General features: G+C 42.4%; 2 protein-coding genes and 1 long non-coding RNA gene across 4 annotated transcripts in view; 2 read left to right on the top strand and 1 right to left on the bottom strand.

The window, feature by feature from the left end:
- Nucleotides 1-231: 231 nt before the first annotated feature.
- On the top strand, nt 232-2,288 carry LOC117253464 (transcription factor JunD-like). Its single transcript, XM_033620938.2, has one exon. It carries the CDS (start codon nt 431-433, stop codon nt 1,250-1,252), a length of 822 nt encoding a protein of 273 aa, XP_033476829.1. The 5' UTR covers nt 232-430; the 3' UTR covers nt 1,253-2,288.
- A 4,288-nt stretch (nt 2,289-6,576) lies between these two features.
- Nucleotides 6,577-17,881, bottom strand: part of rab3ab (RAB3A, member RAS oncogene family, b) — a 32,780-nt gene continuing 21,475 nt past the window's right edge. Inside the window, exons 2-5 of the mRNA XM_033622285.2 lie at nt 17,461-17,685; nt 10,885-11,003; nt 8,573-8,697; nt 6,577-8,283 (exon numbers count right to left, since the gene is read on the bottom strand). Coding sequence (XP_033478176.1) covers nt 8,093-8,283; nt 8,573-8,697; nt 10,885-11,003; nt 17,461-17,685 — 660 coding nt within the window. The 3' untranslated portion in view covers nt 6,577-8,092. The remainder of the gene's footprint in view (nt 8,284-8,572; nt 8,698-10,884; nt 11,004-17,460; nt 17,686-17,881) is intronic.
- Nucleotides 11,686-17,636, top strand: LOC117254194 (uncharacterized). Of its 2 annotated transcripts, XR_004501457.2 has the most exons (4): nt 11,686-11,839; nt 13,001-13,065; nt 13,178-13,261; nt 17,498-17,635. It is a non-coding gene; the product is annotated as an uncharacterized LOC117254194 (long non-coding RNA). The 2 variants fall into 2 exon arrangements; XR_004501456.2 differs by lacking the exon at nt 13,178-13,261 and having other exon boundaries at nt 17,498-17,636.

Here is a 17,881-nt window from a genome sequence, read left to right as displayed (position 1 = left end):
CATATATTTACATAGCCCACAGAGTACTATTTTAATACCTTATGTCCAATGTGCACATCCCTCTGTCTCCTGGTCTGTATCTGGGGCAGAGTGAGACATCTGTCCTCTCTCCTCGTCTCTGCTCGGTTCGTCCCATTATTTAAATTACAGTCTGGAAAACGTAATTTCTGCCCAATGCGCGCGCGCGCTGCTGTGACATAATGGAACGTGCCAGCCTAGAAAAGCTTGAGGCGGCGCGCGCGGGCGTGCAGTACACTGAGATCCTTTACGAGAGTAGAAGGCAGTCAACGGTCTCTGTTCAGTGTTAGACATATTTGTTCAGTACAAGATATTTAACAGTAGCTGCTGTGTGTTTCTGTGAGGTTATGGGTAGGGCGCCGCTGTGAGGGAGGGCCGAGCACAACTACTTGTCATTTTGTCCACGGAAATAATGATGAAGAAGGATATTAACTTGAGCCTGGCGGACGAGGCAGACCTCAAACCGCATCTCCGCGACGCCGAGAGCATCCTCAGCTCCCCGGACCTCGGGCTGCTCAAACTGGCCTCCCCGGAGCTAGAGAGGCTTATCATCCAGTCCAACGGAATGGTCACCACGACACCGACCAGCTCCCAGTTCCTCTACCCGAAGACGGTGACAGACGAGCAGGAATTCGCGGAGGGCTTCGTGAAGGCGCTGGAGGACTTACACAAGCAGAACCAGCTGAGCGGAGCCGCGCAGACGAACAGCAGCCTGGACCTGGGCGCTAACATCGCCCCGGTCACCGTTCAGCCGGACCTACCGGTGTACACGAACTTGAACAGTTACGGCAGCGGGCCACTGGAAACCACTGTCAACTACTCCACAGACACGGTCCCTTTCCCGCCTCCTCCGTCGCATCATTTGGGGACAACCCCGCCGCAGCCGGAGCTGTCTCGGGTCCAGCCGCTGAAGGAGGAGCCTCAGACGGTCCCGGACGTTCAGAGCTTCGGGGAGAGCCCGCCGCTGTCTCCCATCGACATTGACTCACAGGAGCGCATGAAAGCCGAGAGGAAGAGGCTCAGGAACCGGATTGCAGCCTCCAAGTGTCGGATGCGCAAGCTGGAGCGGATCTCCAGGCTGGAGGACAAGGTCAAATCTCTGAAAAGCCACAACACGGATCTGGCCTCCACGGCTAGCCTGCTCAGAGATCAGGTGGCCCAGCTGAAACAGAAAGTCCTCACCCATGTTAACAGCGGCTGCCAGCTGCTGCCACACGAAGTACAAGTACACTAGTCGGAGGTGCTGACCTGCAGTGGGGCTACTGACCAGCATATAAGCTTCATGGACAAACTTAATGTTGGTTATTCTGTATGTAGCGTAGCCCAGATGTGTGCTGTTGCCAGTAGAATGAAGGGTGCCAGGCTATGTAGGCCAGATTGTACATTAAAAATCGGCTTTTTAAATGGCTTTGAGCATCGGTGATATGTAAAAATACATGGTAGAACACAATTCAAGATAATGTGTGATGAGACTCTTCTGATGTTATCGGCTAGACATTTCATTCGTGAAGCAATTTACATGATCCACCTTGTCGCCTCCGCCCAATTGAGACCACACATTGGTATCAATCACTTGATTTAAACATAAATAATCACGAATTGGCTTATTGGATTAATGCCGAATTGAAGATCGTTGGCCTGCAATATGAATCTATGTATTAAACCCTGTTCTACCTCGTATACATGTGTCCTGGTGAACAAAGCAGCATTAAACTGCAGTTCTTTTCAGTGGACATTGGCCATGATGACAGAAAGAGGCACTTATTGGGACTATATGCTCAACTTCATTACAGAATGGACATATCTAGATATTTTTTTCTTGTAAAAATGTTTACAGACTGGCTTTAAATATATACAGTCTCAAACCTGGACCAAACATATTTAAAGTATTTCTACAGTGATATAACATTTATGACATATATCCTTAATATATGAGGAATTGGCTGTAAGATAAAAAAAAATGCATATACACTCACATTTACCATTTGTATTTGCATGTTGTTTACATACTCGAATGTTGCCCACAGCTGGGTGTCAAAGGGTGCAATTAATCAGTGTTTATAATCTTTGCTCTTTACAAACACATGTATTAATCTTTTTTTAAAGAACTGTACTGTGTCCCTATTTCACTGTGTTCTTGTTTCAGTGTGAGGAGTTGTAATGTTTTTGTTGCACTGACTGTTGCTGTCACCTCCAGCCTACAGTTGTTTGGCTGTATGCTGCTGTGTTCTGAATTAAATGCTGCTTGGCAATAAACACTGTTTCCTCCATTTTGGTGAAGCTCTCATATTTATGTGCATGTTGGCAGTGTGTGCAGCAGTAAACCAGCTGTTTGTGGTGGTAACCATTAATTTTCAGACTGTGTACTGTCTCATGAATGTGTCCAACTAACTGGGTTTCCTGAGTATTTTGTTATGTCTTTCATTGCAAGTTATTCTCAAGAATAACATTAAAAATATTGCAGTGATGGTTTTATTAGGTAACAAAATATTAAAAAAGACAGTAAGGAAATATATTGTATATTGTTATATGGCAGTACCAACACAATATTCTGAGACTATATCTAACTACAACTTAGTCAATACAATATTATAGAAAGTTATTTTTTCCTGGATCACTTAATTTACATTATTCTAATCAGAGATACATCTATAGTTGCTCCTCTGATGGAGACTGAATAAGTGAAGCCAGTGTTGTGTAATAACAGGATATTGGGACTGTGTGTGTAGATGTCTGCATCACATCATCATATTGGTGTCTTTCTCCCTCTGTTGGTTAGTTGGGATATTGCAAATGATGTTGCAGTGATACTGGTTGAAATTACATTTTGGTGAATATATCTAGGCAGTTTTTGATATCAAAGGATATGAGCCCAGCCATTAAGTTAGATGAGTGGTAGTGGGCTGTTTTGCTGCTGTTAGGTATGCCACATTTTGTCCAAATCCATCTCTCCCTGCCTCAAAGTGACTGACTTCCTCCAGTGGTAGAGATCAATATGCCCAAAACAGCATATCTGTTCCCACACTTTAACCCAGCGTAAACATTACATGATTAAATGTTGCAATTATTGTTGAACAGCCTGTAGTGCAGATTGGTATTGTATGAGTAATAGTAATGTTAGCAGTAGTAATTAATTTCGGTCCTTATTAACATTTTTTATCAGATGAATGCAGGTAAAAAGAAAAAAATAACAATGAGGCATTAAATTAAAAGAAAAAAAAAAGACTGAAAAGGTGTTTCAAAAGGAATGTGACTGAGAGATATGCTGCTTTGGGCAGATTGATCTCCAGTACTGGGTGAAGATCTAATTATTGCACCACAGGTCAGGTCATATGGTATGACAGAAGGAAGCATGCTGTCAGTCACTTTGAGCCAGGGACAGATGGGATTTTGACAAAATGTAGCACAACTGTGGGCGGCATGGTGGTACAGTGGTGAGCACTGAGGCGTCACAGTAAGAGGGTTCCTGGTTCAAACCAAAAGGTATGACAGAAGGAAGCATGTTCTCAGTCACTTTGAGGCAGGGATAGATGGTTTTCTTCCATGCAGAGATTGTTCTCCCTGTGTCAGCGTTTTCTCCGGGTACTCCAGCTTCCTCCCACAGTCCAAAGACATACAGATTAACTGGTGACTCTAAATTGACTGTAGGTGTGAATGTGAGTGTGACTGGTTGTCTGTCTCTATGTGTCAGCCCTGTGATAGTCTGGTGACCTGTCCAGGGTGTACCCTGCCTCTTGCCCAACATCAGCTGGGATAGGCTCCATCCTCCCAGTTACCTCCAACAGAATAAGCGTTTACAGAAAATGAATGAATGTAGCATAACTAGTAACAGCCCACCACCACTTGTCTCATCTCGCCCTGGGCTTGTATTCTTTGCTGATATGAAAGTCATTTTTGCGGAAATTCTAATGTAACACATGAGCAATAGTGGATCATAGTTTTCACATTCACCTGGATAGTTGATGTCAGGAGCCCAGTGCATGGGTGGATTATGCCCCTGGGCACAGGTATGCAAAAGGCCCCACCACCTCTCATATATAGAGGCAAGACACATACTTTGTGGTGGTTTTGTGTCTCCTTGTCTCCATCTCTTTGTGGTTTGTTGTGTTGTTGACTTCGTTTTGTGTCACTTAGAGGCAATTTTGTGTCTCCTCGGTCAGTATGCATTCATTTCAGTGACATTTTGCAAATAAAGGCCTGGGAGCCTGTGAAACTTTGGGCCCCTAGGCCTGTGCCCTGTAGGCCTGCTCAGTAATCCATCTGTGGCATTATGCACTAATTAATTATGTACTCACTGAGTGTGTGTGTGTGTGTGTGTGTGTGTGTGTGTGTGTGCGGTGTGTTTTCACTATAAGCAGCAAATCTGAAGAGCTGCTTCTTGCTGCACAATATATTTCTGCATCACTTAACGGTTGCGCTGCTGCCATGGTCCTGCCTAATCTGTTTTGTACACACATCTATTACACATCTGTCATCCTGGAAGAAGGATCCCTCCTCAGTTGCTCTTCGTGAGGTTTCTACCATTTTTACCCTTGTCAGAGGTTTTTTGGGGGAGTTTTTCCTTATCTGCTGTGAGGTCAGGACAGAGAGATGTCGTATGCTATGAAGCCCTCTGAGGCAAACTGTGATTTGTGATATTAGGCTTTATGCATAAAATTGAATTAATTTGAATTGCCAAAGAAAAGTGAAACAGTGACATCTTGAGGCTGCTGGGACAATATGCATCCAAACATTTGCCATCAACGTGACAAATAATCTGCTAAACCTATGTGACTCTGAGCTTTCATGACACCAAAACATTAAGTTTTTATAAATAATGTTTTCCACCTGCAGTTAAAACATTTATGATGCAGTACAAGTTTTTTCTCAGTTAGTGTGTATCTATAACATCAGTTAATTTGAGGATTCTAAACAGCAGATACCCATCTTACCCTCGATGGCACAAATCTTCAAAAACAAGAATAAACTGATTGTTAGTAACTTTTTATTGTTTTACCACAAAGTACAGATAAAAACATCCACAGCATATTCTCTCACCTTAATGGCCCAAACTGAGGAGGAAGTGACGAGGCAGTGATACGAGACCAAAGAAAGTACATGTTCCTGCGTGCTAGTAGAAGATCTACAGTCGGCAACTTCTACCAAGCTTGATGGCATTTCTTTTTTTTGTGTGTGTGTGTGTGTGTAGATACTGTAGTGTGTATTGCTTTTGTAACAGAGTGACACATTCATTCACAAGCAGGCCTAGTAATGAATGCAGATACAGTACAACATGGCTCTTTTAGGGGTTTTCAGGTTTTTACTGTCATTTTTTTCCTCTTTTTTTTTTCTTTGTTGCAAGCCTGAGTCGATACAACACAATCCACATATATGACTCGAAGGTACAGTATTTACAGATCTGGTTTATATAGAGAGGAAGACGTATTAGAAAGGAGAGAACAGTTTAAAAGTTTGGATTTTACCGGAAAAGAAACAGTCACAACCAGTAAGAAGTAAAATATACGCAGGGTCGAGATCGTCTCCCAGGTTTGTCGTGATCATCACTCCCTTTCTTATAGTAATCAATACTTTGGTGGGACACTGACTGGGGCCTCATTTTCTCACACTTTAACAGCTCGTCTGTGATTTCAGGTTGGTATGCTACACTTGACTAAACTTAACTAATGCAATGATTAACACTCAAAATAGACACTTTCCTGGATCTGATCTGCTTTAATCACATGGTGGTCGATGATTCCAACCATCATAATGACTTTGCTTGACGAAACATGACATAAAATTATCCCTAAATGACCAGAGTTCACTTCAGCGCTTGTTTTATTACAGTTTTAAACTCAGACATGCTGCTCGTTCTGGCATCCTACAGCAAAAACAGTGAGCTGCTTCTACAGCAATCTTTGGTGAGGTGAAAAGAAGGAGTACCTGGCAAACCAACTTTAGCTGCAGAAACTGTATTAAAACAAGTGTACAAACATGGTCTGAGTGTCTGGTGTAGGGGGGATCATGCACGCCCAGAGTGGGTGATGGTGTGTAGCCTTGTTGTTACACAGCATTGGAACCAATCTCTAGTGTTAGAAAACTGAGCAGCAGCCAGGTCTGTGAGCATTTCAGCCTCCAGCTGTTCGATGCTTGTTTGACTTTTAACAGTGCTGTCCATACTTCACCTGAAGACTGAGCATCGGAGGTAACGTTACACACAAACAGACATGCAGACACTGTAATACTGATTCTGAAAAAGCTGCTTACTGTCAAGCTGTCTGTTATGAAGCAAGGAAACCCTATACTGCTGTGTGTTGGCTGTATGGTGATTTTTCCTTTCACTTCCTGGGTCAAACTATCAGATAAAGGCAAAATACCACAAAATGATGCCACAAAAAATATTGTTTGCATCTTCTAAACTAATTCCATCATGCTTTTGAGACTGATGAAATGTTTGAATGATAAATGTTACAGGAACTTTTGATGCTTGATAAAGTAGCTGTGACTTGAAAAAGATATCAGGGAGATAAAAAACAAAAAGTTTGCAACTGGAGTCAAGAAATTGCACATTTAGCATTGTTTTTCGATTTTTAGATATCCTTTAATTTCCTTTTTTTGTATCAGTACCAGTAGGAATCATCTTGAGGCTGTTGGGACAAGAAGCATCAACCCTAATTACAGTGTTACTGCTCACCAGGAGTGAAATCAAATAAAGATTTGAGCCTTGTCCAGCTCCAATCTTTATTTCATTTTGAAAATCTCCTGATTTCAGCTTCACTACAGTCGCTGTCTGGCTTAATTCAACATTTATGATGCAGCACAAATCCCCTTCTTCTAATCTGAGAGCCATTTTAAAATGCTTCAGTTTACTAGCAGTCGTGCTAGGAATCACACTCGGTGAATTTGAAGGATGATAAATGTATCAGTAATTTTTCAAGGGTCACAAGCAGGACGTTTGAATTTCTGATGTCTCTGAAAGGAGGTGTGAGACCAAACCGACGGGGAAATGAAATGATTCACGGAGGAGCTGCCGAGGCTGCAAACAATTCCACACATCATCCAAACAAACCCAACAACACAGACCTCTTATATTTGTTACTATCCTCATAGAACTTCATACCTTTTCAAATTCATTTCAAGAAATGCATACCTGTAGATATTATATATATTGCACAACATTTATATGTACATTTGAAATAAATATAATTAAATAAAATGTGTCTCTTCATTTTTTTTTTTTTTTGCAATTTTTTTTTACGTAGCTCTATCTTGTTCGTATTTTCCCCCGCCCAGTGTTGAAAGAATAAATGCGGCACCAGAATACAAAAACATAATAAAAAAAAACGCCAAATGAAAAGGCTCGGATGAATAATGAAAACAAAACACTTGCTCAAACCTGCGATATCCATGTTTAGATAGCAGCTGAGACAACAAATGAAACAGTTTGATTCTGTGTGCATCCAGAATCATAAAAGAAACATAACACATCAGGATGGAGCAGATTTCAGCTGGATCATCCCTCCCACACTCACTCCACTGTGACTTTCTCGGTCACCAAATCCGAGGCTGACATCTATTCAAGACATCTGACTGACATGAAACAAAGTACTGTAAACATCGGAAGGATTTAAATGGCACTCTGAGGACGGATGCCGTCAAATCCTTCTTGTAAAACCACACTGAGGAACAGGGAGACAACGGAAGATGGCTTGAAGACCTTCAAGAACCTGGTTTGTAAAGAGTCTGAAACACTGGTTTGATTAAACTTGCTTTGGCATCAGACCAACTCCCACACTGATCAAAGAAACACTTTCTAGCTCTTTTATTAGGAGGAACCAGACACAAACACACCTCTAGCACTGATCCACTAGCATCTCCAAGTGTTTCAGACACTTTTCAACCTGGTTCTTGCGCCCCTAGGCAAATGATCCTTGCTAGGTTACAGAAAGAAGCAGGAAAATGAGCAAAGAGGGTGATGGGAGGATTTGACCCGAGGCTCGAGGCTCGAGGCTCGAGGCTCGAGGCTCGAGGCCCGAGGCTGAAGGACGACAAGGAGGAGGAGGGAGGAAAAGGGGTTTGGGGGGAGTAGTCAGCTTTAACATGCACAGTCCTGGTGAGGAGGAGCGGGCTGCTCTGTCAGCTGGGGCCCCTGTTTGGCCCCTGTGACGGCGGGATCTCCAGCGTCCAGGCTCTCGGACATCTTTTCACAGATGATGTCGACCAGGCGCTCAAAGGTCTGCTTCACGTTGATGTTGTCCTTGGCGCTTGCCTCAAAGAACTCAAAACCTGGAGAGGAAACAGGATGTGGAAGAGGGTAAGAGGTTTACTGAGGATGTGGTCATTTGTGTAACTCCATAAAATGGTAAAATGTAAACGTAGCAGCTTGTTCTCTTGGTCAGTGCACAGTGAAATATCCTGATAGCTTATAAGATAGATGTTTTGATCCCCTGACTTTTCATCCAGCTACACAAACAGACCAAACTTCCTGCCTGTCAGTTCAGTTCAGGTCAGTTTACCTAACAATGAGTCACAGATAGAAAGTGTGTATTTGTGTTTGTGTGCACCACAAACTCACCGAGGTGCTCAGACAGCTGCCGGCCTCTATCTCCGCCCACCACTCGCTCGTCCTCCATGTCACACTTGTTCCCAACCAGCAGCACCTGGGCATTGTCCCACGAGTACGTCTTAATCTGAGTCGACCTGGGAACCAACACAGCCAGCAGTCAGAGACGGTGAACACACTGCATGCAGGCTGAACGTGACCCAAAGTACCAGTTGTTCCTCTCACGTGTTTTCTAATCAACGTGTACAGTAAAAAAGCTACATCCAGTCTTCAAACCAAGTTCTGGATCACAGCGACTGAACAGAGCTACAAGATTAGAAATTGACAGCAAGGAAATGTTATTGCATTATTATTTTGGCACAATTTGGTACAGTGTTAGAAGAAAACTTGATGTTTCAGTCACAGCTGAAAAAATCAGACTGTATACGAAATGTTTTGTTACAAGAATGAAAATCTGTTTCTCGGGTATGTCCTCAGAAATTCCAAAGCACAAGAATATTTGTTGAAATATTGCATACTTAACCCTCGGGCTGTGACTAACAATTACTTTCTTGATCAGGTTATTATTTGTTTGGTCTATAAAATGTCAGAAAATACTAAAAAAAATGTCAATCAGGGTTTCCTTAAGCCCAAAATGGCGTCCTCAAATGTCTTGTTTTGTCCTCAACCCAAAGATATTCACTTTACTGTCATATAGGAGCAAAGAAACTAGAAAATATTTACATTTAGGGAGCTGGAATCTTAGCATTTTGACTTTTTTTTTTTTTTTTAGAAAATTATATAATAGTTGACAACTAACTAATGAATCAATAAATCCTTGCACCTGTAACCCCATCCGTAACTCCTTCGACCTCTCTGTACATTGATTGGCCAGGAGTCCAGCTCAGCCACATCTCAACAGTAAACATGATCAAGACAAGCTTTTCCTCTGACCCTTATACACTATCTTACTATATAATGACAATAACTCTGTCTGTCTGTCTGTGTGTCTGTTCCACGTTTTTCTCCTCACTGACTTGGTCAATCCATGTGAAATTTGGCACAGTGGTAGAGGATCATGGGAGGATGTGAATGAAGCAATATTACATCAATTGGCCAAAGGGGGGCGCTATAGCAACCCATTGAAATTGCAAACTTTGAATGGGCATATCTCATGCCCCGTATGTCGTAGAGACATGAAACTTTGCACAGAGATGCCTCTCCTCATGAGGAACAAATTTCCCTCAAGAACCCATAACTTCCGGTTATATAGATTTTCCACCATTTTGAATTTTTGGAAAAACACTTTTGGATCTCTTCCTAGGAAGTTTGACCGATCTGCATGAAACTCTGTGAACATAATCTAGGGACCAATATCTAAAGTTCCCTCTTGGCAAAAGTTGGAAAACTTACTAAAACTGAGCTTCTATAAGGCAATGAATATTGCGGAGGGCGTGGCTCATCACATAAAGGTGTATAACATCTCAAGGGTTTCACCGATCACCACGCAACTTTGTAGGCATATGACCACACATAATCTGAGGGGACCCCTCCATTATTGACCCAATCAAACAAAATGGGGGGCGCTAGAGAGCTAATTTCTTATCTAGGCCTAACCGCCATATCGATTTTTACTAAACTTGGTAGATATGTAGAACAGGACGCCTCAAGGTGACTGTAGATATTTAACTCTAATTGGCAACTGGGTGGCGTTATAACAACAGAAAAATGCTTAAAAATGGCTAAAATGCGACCGATCGCTGCGGCTCCCCCTGTGGCCCAATGTCTGTTTTTTTCCCTAATTTTTGGTATGACTAAGTCATGGTATGGTATGCTGTACTCAATGGGTATGGACTAGTGAGTGTTATTAGAGTTTCACTTCCCACCATGACCAGGTTTTTTGTTTCATCCTCTTAAATTATAAGTAGACTGTAGATGGAAAGCAAGAGCTGCTCTTAGTATGATGAAAAGAAAAAGGATGAAAGTGGCATTAAAATAAAAGACTTTGACATACTGTAGTAGAGCAGTTCACAGTGAAATTAAGATGAGCTTTAAAAACCTCTGGACTTTTTCTTTAAGGACAAATGAGAAGACACAACAAGCCAAAGTCCCAGTAGGAGACAAAATTTGATGCTCTGCACCGTTAAAACAACACATGCAGAAACTTGAACCTGATCATGTGCTCTGTTCATCAGTGTATCTCTGCATCTGTTTCCACGCCAGTTATCTCAATAGCACTTGATCCATCCTCCACACAGCACTCCCTCTCACAGGCAAAACTCCACGGTGTCAGTTTACACTCCAGTCATGTGACACACACACACACCAACAAGCTAATCACACACCAGTCCTGGACGGCGCTGAAGGACTCCTCGTTAGTGATGTCATACATGAGGATGAAACCCATGGCTCCTCGGTAGTAGGCCGTGGTGATGGTGCGGTAGCGCTCCTGACCCGCCGTGTCCTGGACAAAAATCAAAAACAAACAACACCAGCAGTTAGTTTTAATTAAAATCTTAAAGAATCAATTTCACAATGACTTCTGACTGATTAGGGGGAGGATAAACTTTTAGTCTAATGGATCTTTTTTTCCTTATTTCTCACATGTCAGACATTTGGCACAAGACCTGCAAACACTCTGCAACAACAATATCATCACTTATTCTGTTAGTCAAAACCTCAAAGACAACAAAAAGACAAAATAGGCTGAGCAGAAACATAAGGGTTTTTAAAGTCTATTTTTCAGACTGTCAACACACACAGTATCAAATTAAAACATCAGAATCAAGCTCAATAATAGGAAACTGTCATGATCCTAGGTTTTTGTTCATATTCTGTTGTCCTGTGGACTTTGTTTATGAGTTTTCTGTTTGTGTTCCTTGTTTCATGTTATTCAATCATGTTTAATCTGCTTCCTGTTTTATTTTGTAGATTCTCTCCTCATGTGTCCTGTCAGGTTTTACTTCCTGTCTTTGTGTGTTTTCCAGCCTGTTTTCTACCACACCTGTCTTCCTTCAGTCTCGTTAGTCCTTCCCTGTTCCCAGAGTCTTCTCTTCACACCTGTTCTCTATTAGTTTTGTTTGCTCCACCCTTGTTGTTAGCCATTTCCCTCCTTTTGCCCATGTCTTCCTACTCCAGCTGTGTCTCGTTCTTGTGATTAGTTTTCTGTGGATAAATACCTGTGTTTCCCTTTGGTCTTTGTCCGTATGTCTGTGTTTCTCCTGCATTCATCCTGTTGGTCATCCTGCATTCATCCCTGCGTTACTCCTGTGCTCATCCCTATTCACCGTGTTTTTCCTGGTTGGTTTTCATTTTTCATTTTTTTTCAAACCTTGCTTTTTGGGTCCTCCCGTAAACCATAACGTAACAGAAATATTGAGAAATCAAAACAAAAAGCACTGTGGAAGCAGAAACAGCTGATCAGTCATGTGAGTTAAACGTTACGCTACGTTGACGGACACACGACTATTGGCTCATTGATAAGCCTCTGTTATTCTGACATGAGTAGTAGGCATACTGAAATTCACTGCCGGTCTGCCAGCTTTTTCACCCCATGTCATTTTTATACATGTCTAAGCTTAAATAAAAAGACCCAGATTTTTTTCAGGCTTCAGGTTATGATAATTAACTGGTATTATACAGCAGGATAATATTGTCATAGTGCAGCAATCTAATTAGAGATGGTCTAACCCAACTGGCAAATACCCAAGAGCCAGATAGTGTTTAACTCTTCGATTTATATGTCTAACATTACAATGAAACACTTTTAATAGCCACCACAACACACGAAACAGCCAGCAGCTCAGTGTTATTTCAGTGTAATAAGTTACTTCATCGATGCTATGAAAGAGAAACACCGCCCACACTGCTGACGACTGCAGAAGAGAAATTAGGAGAAACTTTTGTCCTGCACTCAAAGCTTTGGTGCATCAGCAAATTAATACAAGCCAACATTTTCAAATCTAGTGCTTTAACCTAATGAATCTGGCTCGCCAAATGATGAAGTAGAATCTGTATGGTGCAGAATTTCAGGCCAAATTCACAAGCTGTCGAATCCTTTTTAATGCTACCTGGTTTTGTATTTAAAGACACAATCCTTGATCGGTTTATGACACACCACTCTCTCATAGCTAGAGTCATGTTCACCAATCTTGTGTCCTGCAAGATTTACATACCCGATTTTAACAAACAAACAACAAAACAAAACACAAAAAGTGTTTTATGAGATGTGTAGACACAGTGCAAAGATTCAGGAACTTATTTGAGAAATTATTCACAAATTTAAGGCCAAAAAACAACTTTGGGTTCTCTGTAATGATTTCAGAATACTTGAGCCTTAAGAAAGCCTGAACATTCAACATGTCACACTGACCCATAATTCACAGGTGCTCCAGTACAGCCAGCGTATTAAAGGGCCTCTGATGGTTTATAAAATCTTCATCACCTTTATTTTTGTTGCAGGTTTTATCAAACAGTGATCCGGCCTCTCTCTCCCTCGCTCTCTCTGTGCTTGGCCCCAAACCCAGGTGAGATTGGATGTCAGTGCTAAGCCCTAATGAATGCTCAGAGAACCAGAGCCCAGTGTTTCTGATACCCAGCCAAGCAGCTCCTGGTCCAACAGCATCTCTCTTCTGTCAGTGTGGAGATCAGCGGAGCAACAGACTGAGACTGACATGGAACCAGCTGCAATCACTGCCGCTACTGTGAGCGGACAGCTTTTTGGTATACCTCGTTACTTATGAGTATTCACAAACTGCTTACAACTACAACTAGTGTATCACAAACCATTTATCAACTGTTCATACACTGCTTAAAGGGACAGTTCACCCCAAACAAAAAAATCCACGTTTTTCCTCTTTCCTGTAGTGCTATTTATCAGTCTAGATTGTTTTGATGTGTGTGAGCAGTTTTATGTAGGAACTATTTTCCTCCGACTAAATTATACTTCCCAACTGTGTCACTGCGCAGAAGGAAGCGTGCATCTACTCATGGACAACAGGTTGGTGCTTTTAACAGTGCAAGATGTAAACGTTAATGGTGTCCTCCTTGGCTGAGCTCTAACATTAGCTAGCTCAGTGGTGCTAAGTTAGCTAGCAGTAGATGCACACTTCCTTCTGTGCAGTTATTCATTTCTGATCCAGTCAGTGTACGGTGAACTCCCAAGCTCGTCCAACTTGCATTGCTGGGCGCTAGCAAAAACCCAAGCATGTCCACTGTGCCCAGCAAGAGGTTCCCCAGAGCACATTGTGAGCTGCTGGCCTAAAGCCCTGGGAGAGGGGAGGTACTCCTGGTGCCATGACCAGGTGCTGAAGGCAGTGGCGGACATCCAGCAGAGGTAACATCAGCTCCCAGCAAGCCACAACATTGCCTTTGTCAGAGCAGGGGAGAAACCTCGGGCAGAGCGTAAGGTCTCAACTGGGCTGCTAGCCTCAGCTCGTGACTGGCAGCTGAAAATGGACCTTGGGAGGCATCTTAAATTTCCGGAGCATATTGCAAGGATGTCACCAGGGCCAGATTTGGTCATCATCTGACTCCACAAAGCAAGTAGTGCTTCTGGAACTTACAGTCCCTTGGGAAGATGTGATGGAGGACCCCCATGAGCGAAAGAACGCTAAATACCTTGAGCTGTTAGAGCCCCAGAAAGAGTGGTTGGAGGGCCCGTTGTGAGCCAGTGGAAGTAGGAACTCAGGTTTCTTGGCATCAGAGGGTTGCAGGAGAGGAAAGCCATCAGAAACATCAGTGAGGCTGCAGAAAAAGCCTCAAGGTGGCTGTGGATCAAGAGGGCAGATCCATGGTGTAGCATGCTGCATGGACACAAGCCGAGGACTGAGCAACCCCAGCTGTGTCGCCCAGGTGAGTGTGTGGTGATTCAAGAGCAAAAACATCCTGACCCTGAGTTCAGCCGCACCATCTAGGTGTTTCAAATAACTACGTTTGGTGGGTGTAATTTGGCAGCAAGAACATTGTTCCTACATGAAACTGCTCACACCAAGGATTCTGGATTATCTTGAGTAGCTGGGTCATGATTTCTGGAAAGAGACTTTGCCGTTGATTTTTTTCAAATGTATCTTTTTGGTGCTTTGAGCCCCACAATCTGAATGCCATCTTGTTTCATTATAATGGAGAGAAGGCAGACATCTCTAGGGACGATATCTCCAACACTCAGCAGCTCACATCAAAACAATCTAGACTGATAAATAGCACTACAGGAAAGAGGAAAAATATGTGTTTTTGATTTTGTGGTGAACTGCCCCTTTAAGAATGCAAAAAAACCAACAGGCTGTACACAGATATACCTCTTGGCTTTTCTGTTCCTTTCTTGGGCTCATTAATGTCCATATTCACACAGTCACACTACAGAATATTATGTGACATGTATTGTAGCGAGCTGCAGCTCTGACATTTCCATACTGCTGGTTATAATGTACTGCTGCTTTATGTCCTGTTCATCCACTCAGTGTGCTGCAGGCCACTCAGGATGAGAGTATCAGCTCTATACCTAAAATGTGTAGTCGTGTAGGTAGCACTGAGTGGTGTTACATAATGAACACATTGGAGTACTCATCTTTCGTTCACCATGAACCCTGATGCAAAGTTAAAACTGTGAACATTTTACTGTAGATGGGCAAACAGCTTGTATGCAAAAATGAATGTGTTCTTTTTACAGCAGGGAGATATAATCCAGTTAACTAGTCTAATTAGGTGAGAGGCTGGACATAAACTTGCTGTGAATACTTGAGAAAATCAAGAAAGAAAAAAATCAAATTTTTAAAATTAAAGGGAAAATATACAGTTTTTAAATATTTGGGCTTTATTAATTATTGATAATATAGTCAGCCCAATATCTGAAAAAAGAGGGTGTGCAACCTTCAGTGTGATCTACAGAACACCAACGTTGTGGCATTTACTGTTCAACATAATACACACTGAATTAATGGAAATAATGCTACTGTTTCAAGTGAGATAATATGTATGACACACACTATAAGTGTGCATCTGCTAATCTATATAAATGGGATTAACTGCACACTGTGAAATAAATGTGTACATACTGTATGTTGACTTTTGAGCTCATGACCAACCATTTTCATTTTTACTCTCAGCTGAGAGATGGGGGGATTTTATGTGTGTGTGTGTGTGTGTGTTTAATATCTACTCGGGTGAGATGTGTTGTAGTGGGGGAGGGGAGAGCAGCACCCAGTCATCTATTTCTCGTGCTCTGATTGGCCGATCATGTCTGCCTTACCAGAGGCAAGACCTGGCAAAGGCTGACAACAGCGACAGCTCTACACACACACACACACACACACACACGAGGCTCTGCTCACCATCACTGCTCTGTTTGCAGCAGACCGCGTAGTAAAGGTGGAGATGATGCTTTGATTGGTTCCTCGGGGAGCTTGTCTTTACTCTGCTCTATGATTGTGTTTACTGCTGAGTCCTCAGGAGACAACACATTTCTAATGCAACAAACGCCGCCCTGTTTCCTCCTAAAGGCACAGCAGAGTTACTCACTGTGTTTTGGTCATTATTACTTCTATTGTATTCGACCCCATCTGAGGGTCAGCTGAATGAGCAGGCTGCAGAGAGGACAACACTGCGTGCAAATGTGTGTGTTTACTGTGATCTGAGGACAGTTTGTGTAATAAAACTGCACCAAAGGGCAGCGTTTCACAGAGCCTGCTGCTCTGTTGAACCTGTTATGAAATATCTTATGAAATGTTATTTGCTGTATCATTAAACATTGTAAAAAACAGGACTAACATTCAGGCGTTGCTTTAGAGATTCAAATGAGTATTTCGAGGACAGAGCATCATCTGAGTCTAGCTCACCTTCTAATCCTGATTTTGGAAACGTGTGAACACCAAATGCAAAAGTGTTTGTAGCTGCTCTGAACTGGGTGAAACGCTTTGGTGAATAATGGCTTGCAATAATGTTTTACTCGTTTTCATTAAAAGTGACAGAAATAGTTGTGTGGTGTGAAGGAGAGGGGCTTTCAAACGTTCAGCTATACAACATGCATTTTGTTTGATGCATACCAATGCCCAGGGAATTAAGAGGCCACTTTGTGTCTGTACAGGTGCTGCCTTTGCAGCCATAACAGTGCAGAAAACCTCTAACAACTTCAGCAAATCTATCCTGGAACTGTGCAGAAATGAACAGAGGACAGAAAAAACAAATAGACCTGAAACATGGTGGAAGCACAGTAAACAAGGTTGGAAACATGTAGCTCAAAGATCATATATGAAAATGCTGCTCACATGTTAGTCTCACCACCAGACAATCAGAGATCTCCGCCTTCTGATAGTCTGGGGACACTCCTTTCTAAAGTGTGTTTAACACACCGGAGAAAATGGCCGGCAACAAAGCAACGGCTCTTACATTTTTTTAAAAGGACACGCCCTCCTGGAAATGTGCGCTCCCCCTTTTCTCGTCCACAAGGAAACAAAAACACAGACAGCTTGAAAATGGATGCCGATAGATTTAACTCCATTTTATCAAACGTGTGCTCAGTCCACAAAATTGTGGAAATGAAGGACTTACAGTGATTTTGTTTAAAACTTTTAACGCAGTAGGACTATCTTTACGAGCCACCGAAGGACCGCCCTGCAGATTTACTATTGGTTCTGCAACGTAGGGAGTTTTTTTAAACTCTGAAATTGTATCCGCCCATCTAAACACAAAATCAGGGAGAAAGACATCAGTCTTTAGTTAAGCAAAGCGTCTAAAGACTGACTTGTGAGTCTACTCATATGTTATATGTCATACTAGAGGCAGACCCGGTTGTGTCATCTGTGTTAAAAGGTTGAGTGAAGAAAATCAATGGGACTCACTGAACGTCAGCCTGAAATTCACCGCATACATACATGTAAATTATCTGTTTCATGAACTCCCCCTCTAGGAAACTTAACATTTCTTACCCAGATCTGTAATTTGATCCTCTTGTCGTTCCTGTAGATGGTCTTCACCTTGAAGTCGATGCCCACCGTACTGACAAAGGCCGGTGTGAAGGAGTCATCGGCGTAGCGGAACAAGAAGGAGGTTTTGCCCACACTGCTGTTGCCAATGATGAGGATCTTGAACATATAGTCAAAGTTTTGGTCCGAAGACTCCTTCTGCCCATAGGTTGCTGTTGCTGAGGCCATCTGTGGACAGGGACAAAAGAGAAACACAAAACTTTAATCAAATGGCCGCTGTGACTTCAGTCATGGCTGCTGCAAGTGGTGCAACTGCACAGAGCCTCACAATGCAGTCTGATGCCCTAACCCAATAAACTTTAAAGCTAATTTTGTGTCTGTCTAGTGACAATACAGGTCACATGAAAAAAAAACAAAACATCTA

This window comes from Epinephelus lanceolatus, chromosome 6 (genome assembly GCF_041903045.1).
Source record: "Epinephelus lanceolatus isolate andai-2023 chromosome 6, ASM4190304v1, whole genome shotgun sequence".
Classification (NCBI taxonomy): Eukaryota; Metazoa; Chordata; class Actinopteri; order Perciformes; family Serranidae; genus Epinephelus; species Epinephelus lanceolatus.
Note: the sequence above shows the minus strand (reverse complement) of the source record. Positions and strands in the feature narration are given on the sequence as shown.

Bases quoted from the DNA above. Each gene is read 5' to 3' on its own strand.
- LOC117253464 (XM_033620938.2), top strand. From the start codon at position 431: ATGATGAAGAAGGATATTAACTTGAGCCTGGCGGACGAGGCAGACCTC.